General features: G+C 30.9%; 1 protein-coding gene across 1 annotated transcript; it reads left to right on the top strand.

Moving 5' to 3' along the window:
* Positions 1–976: 976 nt before the first annotated feature.
* On the top strand, positions 977–13,245 carry LOC132717257 (uncharacterized). Its single transcript, XM_060700691.1, has 3 exons — positions 977–1,500; positions 4,822–4,888; positions 9,908–13,245. The coding sequence occupies exons 1-3, from the start codon at positions 1,417–1,419 to the stop codon at positions 10,453–10,455; spliced, it is 699 nt and encodes a 232-aa protein (XP_060556674.1). The 5' UTR covers positions 977–1,416; the 3' UTR covers positions 10,456–13,245.
* The last annotated feature ends 3,003 nt before the right edge of the window (positions 13,246–16,248 follow it).

The raw sequence follows: 16,248 nt of genomic DNA, 5'->3' as shown, positions 1-16,248 counted from the left end.
GGAGTACACAGCTATCTCAATATCTAATTTAGAAAAAGAGAAAAAAAAATCCCGATAAAGGCAACACTTTGAAGAATGTTCACTTGTATGTAATTTAATATTAAGTTTTCTTTATCAAACCATCAACCATACATCTGTCAAAACACCATGATGGTAATGAAAATAAATGTGTATGCTGTAAGATATAAACTACCGGTATAACATGTTTTATCATACAAACATGGACTTGTTTTAAAGCAGCATGCCTCCAGACTTATGATGATTTTTATTAAAATTTTGAAAATGGTTTTAAAAGTAAAATATTGTGAAGTGAACGTAAATTACCAAAAGCTCAAAATATGCGAAAATAGCCCTTACGTTAGTCACACAGTAGAAATATGGTGATATACTCTGCAAAATCTGTCAATAACCATACATTACATCGTTTATATGTAAATCATTACTTAAAACTTGAATCGTTTTGCTTTTCAAAACCTTACAACTCTTTTCTCAAGTTTGAGCGTCTTGAAAATACTTTTGCTCATCTGGAGGCATGCAGCTTTAATGGCTTGTGAAACTGGCACATGTTCACAAAGGGCGCAGCGTACTTTAGTGTACTCTTTATCGTTTATATGCTCCCATCTTAAAATATCTTCTACTTTAAAACCTGAGCGAATATATTTTCATTACAGTGAGGTTTCCATCGCTTCACTCGTTCTATATACCACTAAATCTGATTTCCTTCGATAGTTATCTAAATCATGAAACGGGCTATATTGATTTTGGCCACGTGCCAAGCAATTCGCATGTGCAATATAGCGGAATTATTCTGGGCCAATCAAAATTCTTCGTTACTTGGATCTTCTCATTTTCGCTTTATGGCGCAGGTTTAGCGATCTCACTGCCGAATTTTTATTTTAAGTTATTGCATTTATGAGGATAGATAGTGGTGGTATTTCATTTAAATATTTTGTTTCATGTATGTAAGAAATAATATTGCGATTAATATTAGGTAATTTTGCTATAAAGAAATAGTTGACCTATTTTCTTTCATACTGACGACCCCTCAGGTATTGTAATCTTCCACTACTACAATAAATACACACACTTTGTGTAGTACGTGAAGAGAAGAAAGAAAATTTGTCAATGGGATGAAAATGTGTGTGTAAATTTAGCATTTCTGGCGCGGCATTGGCACTGGAATGATATACTATGTAAAATAAAATACAACAAGACGTGTGTGATGTGCAGTGACGGTGTTAAGTGTCGTAATTCTCGCAGATAGCAGTTGCATTTGAGGGTAAATAGGCAAGACCCACTGTAGTTGTGAAAGTTGGAATTTCATACTCGGATTGAAATTTCCTTGGTCTGTATTTGATGCCAGGATTAATTAGCTTTATATGAGGAAGGATTTTGCAGTTGTTGCAACCGACTCACATGACGACAGACATGCTGAAATTTTTGACCAAAAAGTTGAAATCCCAAAGTTTGAGTGAGGGTCAAACTGAATTTGATCCTGAGGTAATTATTAATACTTTCTTCTTTGAAATGTTTACCTTTCTAGTAAGATGTTGTTTATTTAAGCTAAGTAAATATGTTGAACTATTTCTAAGAGTTTTAAAATGCTTTTGAAATGGGATAGTAATTAAACTTACAGGTTCAATTAGATAAGTTGACTAAAATTTAGATTTTAATGATATTATGAATTTATTGTATGGTATTAAAATGTGAAAGAAAATTATCTTAGATTTTAACAGAGACATAGATAATCTCTGATTTTAAAAAATTGACTTTAAAACAAACAAAAAAAATATTTTAATATTGCTGTCAATGTAATCAATACTTTTCCAAAATTGAAAATACAAATATAGCTCAATTGATCTGTGATATATATAGTCCTTCAAAATATAAAATGCTGTTTTTTTCTAAATTAATTTAATTCATTATATAAATGTATGTTAAAGGCATGTTATGTATAAATGACAATGCAGGAGTTACAAGAATTATTTAAAGTAAAATTTGAGTTTTACAAGATTGTTGTCTAGAAAGTAATTATACTTTTAATGCCAAATTTAGAAAACTACTTCCTTTCTGATAATGTTGACCACCTAAGTTAAGTATATCTTCAGGCCATATGTCAATTAAATAATAATTGACAAATAATCTCTAACATCAATTTGGAGACATTACACACTTATTCATGTATCTCTGCAAAAATAATGTATTGAAAATAATGATTTTTAAAGGATAGTTAAAAATAAATTGTTCAGTATTTCAGTTTTTAATTTGAATTAAACTTTAGATATTTAGACACATAGTGAAAAGAAAGTTAAAGAAACTCCTAAAATTATAAAAAAAAGTCTTTTTATATGTTATTTTAACAAACTGCTGAAATTATAATTTACTGTCCGTTGCTAACATTTATATCATGCAATGCATTTTGAATTAACAATACAATATCTTTTCTTTGCATTATAATTAAAAGTACCTAGGTAAAATTGAGAAAAATTGAAAGAATAATTATAATCCAACCAACTTCAAGAAAATGTATAAAATTCATTTATTCTCGAAGTTATTTAACAACACTCGGGTACATTTTGCCACATGCACTGAAGGTATAAATGCAATTTGATTTTGAAATTTAGAGAATAAAACAAATTTAGTATAAGCTGATATCTCCTAAATTAAAACTGGTTCTATTTTAATAAAACTCTATATAGCAAGCTAGCTCTATATGGAAGATTTGTTGTTCTTCTCTGAGGCTCTCTTCCTGCCTAATTATAACATGCAGGAAGGGGCACCTGTCAGTTCTTCATCCATCAGTAAAGCTATATAACCTCAGAATACTGTGTGTATGTACAATGTACACACTTATAATGTAGATTTCCAACCTGCTATTAACTTGTTTAAAGATGTTTGTTAATAACTTGTTTTGCCAGCAAGCCAAGATAACTTGTTTCACAGAGAACACATATTTTTTATGTGATTCTGCCAAATATACAAACGGCGTTGTTAATTCATTGGTGCCAGTGTTTATGACTGACTTTTCTAAGGTTCAGTGCTAATTGGCAGGTACAGTACAGGTGTTTCCTGTCAGCCATACATTTATGATTTAATAAAAAAATATGTCTTTATTAATATGTTATATTGAAGTTTAAGTAAATACTGGCAAATTCTGAGCATAATTTGAAAATACAGTCAAATCGATGTGGCCATTTATGTGAATTATAAACTAATACCTTACATGTGGATTACACATTTATAGTTATATGTATATAGCCATGTGCGCCAGATTCAGACACTTCAAACTGATAGTCATATGGAGATAGCTATGTGAACCAGGCATAAGCTGATATAGTCATACATATGCATCAACTCTTTCCTTAATGTGGAATAGAGAGGAACTGAATGAAGTGGATCAGGCATAAAATGTCAACTTAAAGCTTGGCCGACTTATATGGGTCAATTGTTTCCAGCATGTCAGATTTTTCGACTTTTGTATTACATTAGAACACATTCTTCCATCCACTATGGAGTATTTGTCTTTTTATAAAAATAATATATTTCTATATAGATAAGAAACATTAAATGAACAATTACTAATATAATTATTTATATAGATAAGAATTATAATGAACAATTTATAATATATATCTAATCTATAGAGATAAGAAACATAATTAACAATTTATAAAATATATTTATATAGATAAGAAACATAATGTTCATAATGAATTCAGTCAGTGTATACACACTTTCCAGTGATATAATTATATAGGCAAGTCAATCACACCTGAGTGATGACTATATATATATACTCTAGTCAATCACGTTTCTGGCTGTATACTGCTTTTTGGCATTGAATAAACACATTTCTATACAAATTCATGCATATTTTATACTTGAGATATATCATGCCAATATTTCCAGGATTACTAGGTGGGTTTAATTACAGAATCTCTAGGTTTATGTACATACACAACCTATACTAGTATTTATAATGCATTATTAATTCTGTGTAACATATTTGAAGATAATTGATGGCAAAAGATTACGCTAGCTCATATTGTGATAGGATAAAATTGGTAACATGATATCAATATATTGTATGTCTTAATATAGGCCCACAATACCTTTCCTGCAATACCTTGAAGACTGCAATATTAAATAGTCTTTTACTAAAAATGAATATGTTTGTTCATGTTTTGGTTAAAGATTATAATCTCCTCATTTATATACGAAATGAAATATAATATATATTTTATGTAATGCACAATGGGAAAACATTTATTTTTGTAATAATTCTCAGAAATATAATGAACAATTTATTTTGTTAATTGTGATGTGTAATGTTTCTGTATTTATAGAGATGAATTTTTAATCAGTAAGATTTTCAATGGAGGGGCATAATATTCAATAAGAGAACATTGACCCAATCAGGATCAGGGGTGTAGCTTATAATAGGGCAATATAGGTGTACACACAAATATGAGGAAGGTTTAAGAAAGGCCCAATCAATGCTTGCAGTAGGTGCAGATTGGCTGTCTAGACAGGGTTTCAAGGGCTTGAAACTTAATGATATTAATTCATGTAAGAATATTTTGGTTATGTAATCTGAGATAAATATAAATTTGCCACAAAAATGAGATTTAATTAAAGCAGGATTTCTTAATTGTCAAGGAGTTTTAGGGGTGGTGGGAACGGGCCTGGGGTTCACCCAAATTGAATCAGGTAGCTAAGCATAATTTGTAACTTCTCATGTTATGTTTCCAAATCTTGCCATGCTTATTTTTCATGGTAATTTTTTACAAAAGAATACAAATGTATCTTGTATATTTTCAGGATGCTGATGATGAAGAAAGAGATTCAGGTACCGAGTCGGACGAGAACTTTGACGATGATAACCCATGTAAGTATATCACTACTAGTCTATGTATAGTGATATAAATGTTGGAAGAATTGCATATTAATTAGATTATTAGAACAATGAGTGTATACAGTATATGTAATATATTGATGAGGATTATGCCTAACTTATTATAGAGAGAGCAGCATGCATGGTTAGATATATAATCTATATCAGTATAATATTACATCATATCATCTTCTGTTATTATCACCTGTCCTTATAGTCTGTAATAAACAACACACTGATCTGATAATGAGATTTTGCAGGTACATCAGTCATGATAATAGTCATTATTATATATATTTATATAGAAATTATATATTGTATGAACAGACGCACAGATGCAGTGACATTTAATGTCATCATATATTTTTACATGTATGTAGAATGAATCACCAGTAGGTATACATTATAAATGACCTTGTTGCATATATACAGCCTAGGTACTCCCGACTACATGTTATGTTATTATGCTATAAACACTTACGTGTTATAACTTATATAAACAGATATACTACACACACAAATATATAAATTAAACACACACATATAATTATTACACACACATATAGGCATATATATATAATTATATATTACAGTCACTCACACATATATTTACAAGTATACTGTTTCAAAGTGCAATTAAAGCGTCCTGAGGCAGTTCTTTGCCAATAAGTTAATCTAAGTGTTTCAAGTAAGACTGCAAATACATGTATAATATTTTCAACAAGTCTGTGTGTTTAAATGATAAATTTAGCATTGAATCATCAAATTGTACATTTACGTTCAGTTTCTTGAAGAGAGATATCTTCAAAAAAGGACATTCAATTCTTACAGAATCATTATGTTCACTTGATTTTCCCTGAATTATTTTCCTGGAAAAGTCTCTGGTACATAGGAAATTAATAACTCTATTCACTTGACAGTTAGGTTGGTTTCAGTTTTCTTCTGGAACAGAAAGACAATGTCTATAAATAGCATATGTAGGAAACAGTGGGTGCTATAATTTAGATGTAACCAGATCTATAGCTATACTGTACCAATATTGGCAACATCATAAAGTTGGTTTTTTTCAAGTAGATTGGCAGGTGTTGTCTAGGTGAGTGTCTTCAGTGCTGAAGAACTGTCTTTGGAATGCCAAATGTAAATGAATGACATTGAACCATTAACTCGCTGATTAAAGTAATCGATACTTTGTTTACATAATGAAACATTTTTGCTTTTAAGAGGTAGATATATATAGTTTACTTTAGAAAGTACAAAGTGGCATAAATTGATAAAGGACATTGGAAATGCAGGCCGAAATTCTTCAAACACATTCCTGTGGAATTTTTCCAACAAGATAGTATATGGTAAACTGTTTACAGTTATCTCAACTTATACAGATTACTTAAATAGTCAAATCTGAGGTCAAATTATCTCCTTTTATGTCAAACTATATAAATTTTGAAATAATTATCTTAAAGAAATTTTTTACTACACTAGCTGTTTCTAATAATAATATCAGAATGCCTTGCTAAATCTGCGGCCTCGGGGGGGGGAAAGTCATGGGTAATTTTTTTTTCATCAACGTCATATGCTTTAATATTGACTATACACATTACACTGTACTTAAATGACTCTTTGTATGTATTTAATAATAATTTACAATTTGATAGATTTGTTGATAATTTATACATGTGTTTGTAGACAATGCAATGAAATGTTTGGTACAGAATGGTAACATAATGTTAGCCAAGAAACCAACATGTAGATTATGCATGGTATAATTAGGAAAGAGATTGTATAAACAGATTGTTCCATCAGCTTCATTGACCTCCGTCTGTCTGAAAGCTTAGTTCAGATAACAGACTATAGGGTTTCTATTCCTGTTATATTATGTAGAAATAGGTGATAGTTTTGTAGGTTAATTACTAATTTAGCTCTGACAGACAACATAGTATCATGTATGACTCTGACATCTCACTTTTGTTACATCAATATATTACATCTCCTATGTCTACAGGGGCCAATATCAGCAATTTTCTAGCATTTCTTCAGTGTTGGCTGACTCCATTCCTGCTGAGGCCAGATGCTGATACTTCCTTTGAAGTTTTTATAACTCCTAAACCAATTAAAAGTTAAATGATTTAATGAAGGAAAATGATTCTTTCGTTGAATTTTCTGATAAAAGATTGCTGTATATATTCTGTAAACAGTGTAATGATAACTAAAATTCTGTTTAAAAATGAAGTACTTTCTGAAAATATGAATACAAACGGTGAGACATTCTCAGCTAGAATACAGCAAACCCCTCTCCCCAGTCACCCAAGGGTATCCTGACCTCTAAAGCACCAAAGAGATATAGGGATAATTAAAAAAAGGAATGGTAAAACACTAAACAGGTTCAAATAAGATTATAATTTTTGTAAAAAAAGCATTGATTAAAAAAGTAGAATTTTTGTAAGTGACTCTAATGCCTGGTCTATACCGCCAGAATTAATCTGGGGTGGATACACTTAAAAAAGTTAATTTACTTTAGTCATGATTATTGTGTAAAATATTTGACTGAAAGATTAAGATTTAGTGGAGAAGTCAAGTGGAGAATTGGTTGAAAGCATGCCAATACTTGTATATATATAAAGTATCATGCTATATTAAGGAAGTGGTGCAATTCTTGATGTAAGTGGTTTACATTTATAAAACCTATCTCATCATGTCTGGAATCCCATATAATTGTGTATGTAGAATCCCATATAATTGTGTAAACTTAACAAAAATGTCATCATGCATTCACATCATGTCATGGGAAATAACCTAATTGCACAGACACTCAGTTATTTCAAGATTTCCAAGATTTCAGTAAATATTCATTGCATAATCATGAAAGTAATTTTCAAAATTTGTGAAAATAAGAAAGGAAAACAAGTAATGCATGAGGTTGTTTCAGAGTATCAGAAACATATAGATATAGTTTATCATAAAACTGCATGTTTGTAATGTTGCTTTTCATATAGTTTTATATACATGGCTAGCTGCTTTCAATTTATGAAGAAATTTGACTTTTTTCTCTAAAAAAATGATGCTATTCGTATTATAAATTTGTTACAAATATTTCTAACAGGTTATATGGTCATATATAAACCATTGTTTACAATATAACCCTTGCCTGGCAGCTAGGGTTATATTTCCAAACAACCGTTTATATTAGGGCCATATAACTTGTCAAAAATATTTATAACTAATAAAATACATGTTGTCTCATATTTCAACAGGGTCTGTGAAGTTTTTCAGGTCTTAATTATCTACAAATACCTCAATTTACAATGTAAGCTAAAGTGTAAATGTAAACATATATCAAAAACAAGATTATGTTTATATGGTGGCATTTAGTATGTTACTCTGAAGATTATATTGGTATATAAAATGGTAGACATGTATCACCTAGAGCCTTGTAGAGGTGTTCATGTTGACAAACATTTATCATTTTCTTTCCTGATGTGTTCTCTGTGCTCACAACATAACAGGAATATTACAAGCCTCTCTTTCTATAGATCAATATAAGAATCAATAGAAACTTCCAAGTTTTACTCTATAAACATATAAAGTGCACTTGAAAGCGGAACAAATTGCCTAAGATTTTCTTCCAATGGTAATTGATTACTAATTGAATGAAAATCTTTATTTTTAGACTGAACAATGTATACAGCTATTTTACAATTGTACTCTAGGAATAATTGTATACTTTTGTTACTTTATATTGATTGTAAGAACTTGGCTTACAGTGATGTTCTAACTAAAGATACTAAAATAAAACTATATTTTTCTATAACTGATCTAACTAGCTTTTATCTATTGGAATATCAATAAGTTCTGGATATTTTATTATCAACCTGCGAACATTTCACACTTATAGTGTCTTGTTGACATCTTCTTGGAAGCAGTGCTCACATTCTTTGGCTTAATCAGGGCACCTTGTCATGTAGTTTAAGATGTAATTGGTTCTATATTCATCCACTCAATCAAGTCAGGCTCCTGAATCTATATTGATTTATTTTGTAAGTTGTAGGAGGTGATCAGGCCTTATCAAGAAATAATTGCATTTTACACAAGTGCCATCATCTAGCTATAATGTGTGATTGCTTTCTTAAAATAGAATACAGATATGGCAGGTTATTGTATATTGTACTGTTTGAAGTACAAAATCAACTGAATGCCTGTTTTGTGTACAATCCCTTGATGAATTAACAAATCATTTTCATATAGATCAATCTTATGAAGATAAATATGAATGATTTTGATTTGTTTTTGGATGATTGGCTCAAGAGTACTTCATTTTTTTACTATTTTTGTGTTTAATTCTGTATTTCAAGACATCACCTAAGTTATAGAAATTTTTTATATGATGTTATGTAATGAAAATTTAAGTTGATTATGGAAAGAAAATTAAACAATTTAAATATAGGAAATAGTAAAGGTTTGAATCAAGGTGTGACTGTATGCTGCTTGCACAGCAGCTTTTATATTGTATACAGATGGAGAGCACATGGCAGATTGTAAAACTTGTCTTTATTCATGATAACATTATCATTATTAATGGGTGTGTTAAACATTTTAAAATTCATCAGCAGCTGTTAGGTTAATGCATGATAAATTGCGTACAAAACACAAAGTATAAATGAATAAATCATTTACCATTTTCAAGATATCCATTAATATTGTGATTGGCGATGTCGTTATTTTTCTCCTCCTTCTCTTCATCATCATCATCATCATCAACATCATGATCATCACCACCACTGTCATCATCATAACATTTATAATCATCATGAATCACTACTGTTAACTATAATTAACCAAAAATAAAAACTCATATCGTAATCATCATCATCAACATTATGAGCACTGTCATCATCATCATCACTATCATCATCATCATCATCAACAACAACATCATCATACTCCACAAGTATTATTTTATAGTGAAACATTTTATATTCTGTATTCTGCACTATCAAAATTATTTTTTTCTACTTTCAGATGGATCTGATACAAGCCTGAATGACCTTACAAACAAAGACAAAGAAAATACAGCGGAAGGCCTGCCTTCAGACAAATCTGGCACAAAAACACATGAAATAAGTGAACATAATTTTGACACTGTAAGTTGTACCTCAGATTATGAACGACAAAGCCTAGACTTTGATAGACATAGTTCTGAAGATGAGTTAGTGACAATTAACAAAGAAAATGTAGCCGAGAAGCGTAAATGGTCACAGGATCACTGTTCCGGATGTTGTGATAGCTCCTCGGATGATGAAGTAAAAGAATTCCTCCTAAATCCTCAGCCTGTATTACTGAGTTCAACCCCGCCGAAAGGTGTTCAACGTGTAAAAGTTTATACTCGCTTTCCCTCTCAGAGACAGGTTCTTGCACGAATGGCACCAATAACGGTGTCGTCAGTGTCGCCGCGTAAAAGGTACAGACAAGCTACCTCAGAGAATGTTTATGAAACAGAATCAGGTTCACTTACACAAAGACCATGCTTGGACTTTGAAAAAATGCAACAGGTACAGACCTTCGTTTGACCCAGAGTATTGTGTTCAAATTTTCCACAAAAAGAAAACTGAGTGTGACAATTTCTCTGGGCCACTCTTAATTTATTTGAAGGAAATTATAGTTTTTGTGTAACACTGATGGAACGGTTTGTAAAGTTCAGTGAAGCTGATTCTTAAAATCGCAGCTTTTAATAGGGCATGTGGAATTTAATCAACGTAATCATTTACATTTGATTCATTTGGACCATTTTATCATTTTTTTTGTATTTCTACGCACCAGATTGATATATTTCAGAAAACTTGGCATATTATAAAGGTGGCAAACAGAATTGTCTATCTCATCAAAAGCTCTTGTTGATGCTTAAATTTTGTTAAACTGCATTACAGTGCTTACAGTTTCCAGGAGTTAAGTTTATGTTGAGATAATATTGAGTGTTTTTTTTTGTTTTTGGGAGAGGAAACAATAGTTAATATGATGAAGTATTGGTATTAATGTTTTTGTATTTTTAGCATTTTTTTCCGTGTTTAGCATGTGATAAATGTACAATTATTTTCTACATGAAGTACTGTGCATACAAGATGACTTTCATTTGTAAAAAAGGAGCTACCTCAGGGGTGTGATGAATGTTGTATAGTGTGTTATAGAGAAAAGGATAATTGTAAGGGCAGCATAGACAAAACAAGATTCAGTTATTCCAATATGTTATTTATGAAGGCAAATTTGATTCCCCAGAGATAAATGTTAATGGGAAAATGTATGATGAATGGATGGTAGTGCTAGATAAAGTAATATTTTCATGACAAATATTAATTCAGGGACATTATTTCAATTATATGAAATATATAGTAGTGACTGAGATAAATAGTTGACTTGATTAAGCAGGATTTATTTCCAGATAATAACAAACCAGTTTCCATTTTCTGCTTCATTCTCCGAGAGACTAACCTTTCAGAAGAATTATTAATAATAATTAAATTTTTTCTTTTAAAAACAATTAGCAAAGTTATTAATTAGATCCAATTGTATAATGACTTTCAGGTCTTTTTAAATGCCAATTGATTAGAACAATGTTTTAAGTTAACTGTAATTTTTGCTTAAGACTGACAAATCAATTTTTTTGTCCTGGCAATGTGCCCACTGGTTCTTGAAATAATGCATGGAAATGGAACTTTCAGGCTTTCTTAGGGGACTTGGGTTTGTTCTCTATCATCTGATCTGATATACCAAGCTAAACTTGATTGGCAGAAAGCCTAAATTTAGCAAGAGTACAAACAGTTTTCTATGAGACTGACAACAAAAAAATATCTAATTCATAGTCTGCTTTTGACTAGTAAGGTGTTTTGAGTTCTCTGGTGTGAGAAGAAAATGATATTCAGACTCTGTTTATCTCATATTACATGATTTACAAATTGGCTGGTATCAGATCTACCAGTTTCTATAAATAAAACATGGGTTTATACTATGGGTCAATATGTAATAAAACCTGCTTAATTCAATCAATAATGTTTCACATTGACTTTGATAAAACAATTTAATAAAAAGATTTATGATTATATTGGAAGTGCAGATGTCTTGATGAAGATTCAGGGATGTTGACTTAATATAGAAATTGTTGAGAGCTTTAAAATGTTTGTTTTTCTCTCTCAATTATTAAATGATGTCATATTCAGGGATTTAAATTTGTTTTTAAAGAAATATTTTATTTGAAAAAAAGTTTTAGTTTGACTTTTGAATGTTGTTAAAAGATATAGATACTGTACCATGTATTTTGAATTCAATTGGCAGGCATTATGAAGGTGGAAACTGTAGTATGACATAAATTTGAATTTTCTTGTAACTTTTATCTAAGTGTTGTTGTAAAAAAATTCAATGTAAAATTTTTATCTTTTTTTTTTAGAAATATAAGCAATCTAATGTATGCTATCAATCTAAAACATAAAAGTATGTGGGGCATAATGTATTAATAAAGTTTGTTTGTGGGGTATAAGCTTGGATAAATGGGTGGGGGGGAGTATTGTATATTGGGATATAAAGATGGGGGATAAGCCTGAGTAAATGGATAGGGTATAGATAATGGGGAATAAGCCTGAGTAAATGGGTGGGGTATTGTGGATAGGGGTATAAGCCTCTGGACTCGGTATAAGCTAACCTGAATAAATGGCTGGGGTAATCTGAAGAAATAGGTTTGGGTGCTGTTTAAGGCCTAGCTAATGCTTTCTGTCTCTGGGCTTCCTATAATATTCCGCACAAGTTTTATCTTTTCAAAATAACAATTTTTTAAAGTATCAGGGGAGGTTTAAGCTTCATGTATGACATGATATTGAGATGAGAAGCTGAGTTACAAACATTTTTTTTAATGAGAGAAAAAAGTGATTCCAGGTCAGAGCTTTTGCTTAAATGTATTTGCTCCAAATCTATCTTTTTATCTGCTACAGCAGTTTATTTTTATTGCCTCAGATATATATATAACAGAACCTGCCTTTGATAGAAAAATATTGTATATAGTTTTGAAATATGTAAGTAAAACTTTCAGGTCTGTAAAGAACAAAAGGTGATAAGAGTTGCTAATGAAATATGATACCTTTGCTTCGTATATTGAGATCAATGTGCTAGATATATTGTTAAATGTTGTTCCAAGTTTTGTGTATATATTTCAACTTTCCTTCACAATTCAGGGCATTTTTGGTAGATTTGTCTTTATCGATAGATAACATTGCATTTTACATGCTATTTCATACTTTGTCTCTATATGTATGATAATAGATGTATATTAATATATATATATAAAAATCTTTAAAAAAAATATAAATTTAAACCAAGTACTTGTTTGTGGTATGTGATAGCTCAATCCCTTAGGTAATGGCTTAATGATGAACTCACAATGGAAGATAGCCAGGAGTGATAATTAAACTATAGACGGTCAGTTAACAACCTGTAACATGGAAAAACATGGTCAATATACTGTAAAAGAATGGACAGTGACCAACTTTAAACACTGACCACTTGGTCAATAAACTAGATAAAGGAATGAGGACACAATTCTGTGAATGGAAGTGCCAGGACAAGCCAAGGTCTGTGCTGTTAGTATTTTGATACTGAAAACCTATATACATCATGAGCTTATTGTACTGTGTTCCTTGACTGAGAAGGAGAAGAAAATATCCCAATACTGGTTTATCGCTGAGCTTTAAGCAGACCAGAGTTAACTGGTACCAATGAAAAACTAAACTTCATTGGTATAAAAATAAATAACTCAAACAAATAATACCTTCACAATCAATTTAAAGCACTATTTGTCCTGGTCAAGGATAAAACTTGACTGCCCGCTACAGGACTAGATGATTTATAACACAAGATTATAACCCTAACCTTAGTAATGTCAACACTCTGGGTAAGTCTTGATATACATTGTATAATAGTGGACATCTCCCCGCACCTTCAGCTACCTGTTTATAATGATTTCCTTTGGACTGTCTATACAAAATAGCCAGACCAGTCAAACAATAGAGATAGGTGTGAACAATATCCGGATTGATCTACTGTATGTCTATAGTATTCAAGTATTCAAACAATGATACAAGTTATGAAATAACAAATTCATGGTTTGGCTTTAAATGAGGTCAGTCTCTATCATTATCTGATGTCAATTTTCATGTGTCAACAATTATTTTATCTATCTCAAATAATGAATGGTTTTGTCCAGATTGAAAGATGGACAAAACCATTGATCATTTTCAGCGAAACATTAAAATATATATAGTAGTTTATACAAATTCATTGTAGTTCAATTGTGTTGGAAGCTATAAGCTTATTGAAACACTCTCGAATCTGAATGAATGTATATAAAGTTTCTTGCTCAAGGAAACAATGGCTTGCTCCTGGCAGGGTTTGAACCCATGCGGTCAGCAATCCTTAGATTACTAGCTTGACGCGTTAATCCCTCGGTCATGCTGCCACTAAAATATATATATTGACTGGATAGCAAACTGAAAAGGGAACTGAATAGCGAACATTGCAGACCATGATCATGCAGGCAGCATGGATGAGTCGGTTGGTCTGACCACATGGATAGTAAGCAGTTGTTGATGTTTTCTTCCGCACAGACAAGCTGGCCAAAAACGGCGTGTTGCAGCAGCATTTATTTCTTGGTTGCTTACTAAAGATAGACAAATTAAAAAGAGTTGATAGAAATCTATGGCTCAACAGTTGTTACATATGTGATTTACATTATTATGTAATTTTTGCAGAATATAAATATATCTGATAACATAACTTTAATAAGATTGCACATATTTTCCCACAATAACATTTTTTCTGATTGTGCATTAAGGTGAGAATAAGATTTATCCATTAACTATTTAAGTTGCATGCATCAGTTACTTTAAAAGTGACTGTTGAATAAATAGGGATACAGACAAAAGCCCCTCTGGACTAAAGCCCTCCTGGACAAAAGCCGTCCTATCCAAATATGGTATAGTGAACAAAAGCTCTCCCATTAAATTTGACAGAGCAGACAATGAGACAGTGGGGGAGGGGTTGGAGATGGGGGGGGGGGGGATTATCCTACACTCAATAAATAAACACTTATTACAGTTATGTATATTTTTGATGTTTTGTAAGCTCTGATAAAATTATATTCCAGCTAGCTTTACAAAACTGTATAGATCTTTTTTGTGTGCCACGGTGCTACTCTGTGTATGTCAATATATAAGACAAAATTACTAAATTACTATTGATAAATTTCCTGGTTATGTGATACAAAACAGTCGAAGAGCCTATGTTAACTGCATTAGAAATAATTTAATAAACCATCTCCCTAAGAACTTGCAACATTTTTTAAAAAAAAGGAACAATGTTCATTTATTTTGAAAATCTTCAATTATGGAAGCTTTACCTATTGATCAGAATATGGAAGTGTGTAGGTTGACATCATCATTCAGGCTTGTGATAAGAATAAACTTTGCAGGTATATTTCAAGCAATTCAAAATGTCAATATGATTGCAAAGGCCATTATTGTCTGCTCTTTTATAATAAAGATTGCACTTAAAATGATGCGGAAAATATCATTATTATGATATATTGTGTTCAAGTCATTAATTTTAAGTGACTCTCACAAATGGTACAGTGCCAACAACAATAATGTTTAACAACTAAGCTCTTGAAAACATTGTTTGATCTAATATCATTTTATTTCCTACTTTCTGTTTTATTGTTAACTTAAATTTGAAAAAATAATAAAATATAAATTAGAACATATTATATGATATACATAAGTCATGTACTTAAGAAAGTGAGAGGCATTAATTAATAAAGTTCCTGTTAGGGCCCGTCTACACCTATCCAAGTCTTGAATGCAAGTATCATATTCTCTTGTATTGGATAGTGTAGACACCCTACTTGAATGAGTTTTAAAGAGAAATTATGTGACATCCAAGAAGATAATTCCTTGCAAGAAAGTTAGAACACGTTCTATTTTTCTACAAGTTTTTGGCTGTCAAGACACTGATAACACCGGTTTGACACAAAACATGTGCCCGAAGGTTTGATAGTGCTGTTATTTTTATTATTTCTGACTTTTTGTTGTTGATTCTGTGTACATGCCCTTTGAATTTCAGTAAATGATTACAATAACAAATCAATACGCTGATACACAGAAGAGCAAAAAAAAAAAAAAAAAAAAAAATAAAAATAAATAAATTGTAAAAAAATAAAAAAGAGCTCTTTTTCAAGTAGAGTCAAAATGGATTTAAAATGATCTGTTCATTTAGTGAATAACTTTCATCAAATAAAGAATTTGCATCAAAATAAATTTTTGTCACAT

This window comes from Ruditapes philippinarum, unplaced genomic scaffold (genome assembly GCF_026571515.1).
Source record: "Ruditapes philippinarum isolate M1 unplaced genomic scaffold, ASM2657151v2 ctg6298_1_1_1_1, whole genome shotgun sequence".
Classification (NCBI taxonomy): domain Eukaryota; kingdom Metazoa; phylum Mollusca; class Bivalvia; order Venerida; family Veneridae; genus Ruditapes; species Ruditapes philippinarum.
Note: the sequence above shows the minus strand (reverse complement) of the source record. Positions and strands in the feature narration are given on the sequence as shown.

Coding starts and splice junctions, on each gene's coding strand:
- LOC132717257 (XM_060700691.1), top strand. CDS start 1,417: ATGACGACAGACATGCTGAAATTTTTGACCAAAAAGTTGAAATCCCAA. Junction 1,501..4,821: donor AAACTGAATTTGATCCTGAG/GTAATTATTAAT, acceptor GTATATTTTCAG/GATGCTGATGATGAAGAAAG. Junction 4,889..9,907: donor CTTTGACGATGATAACCCAT/GTAAGTATATCA, acceptor TTCTACTTTCAG/ATGGATCTGATACAAGCCTG.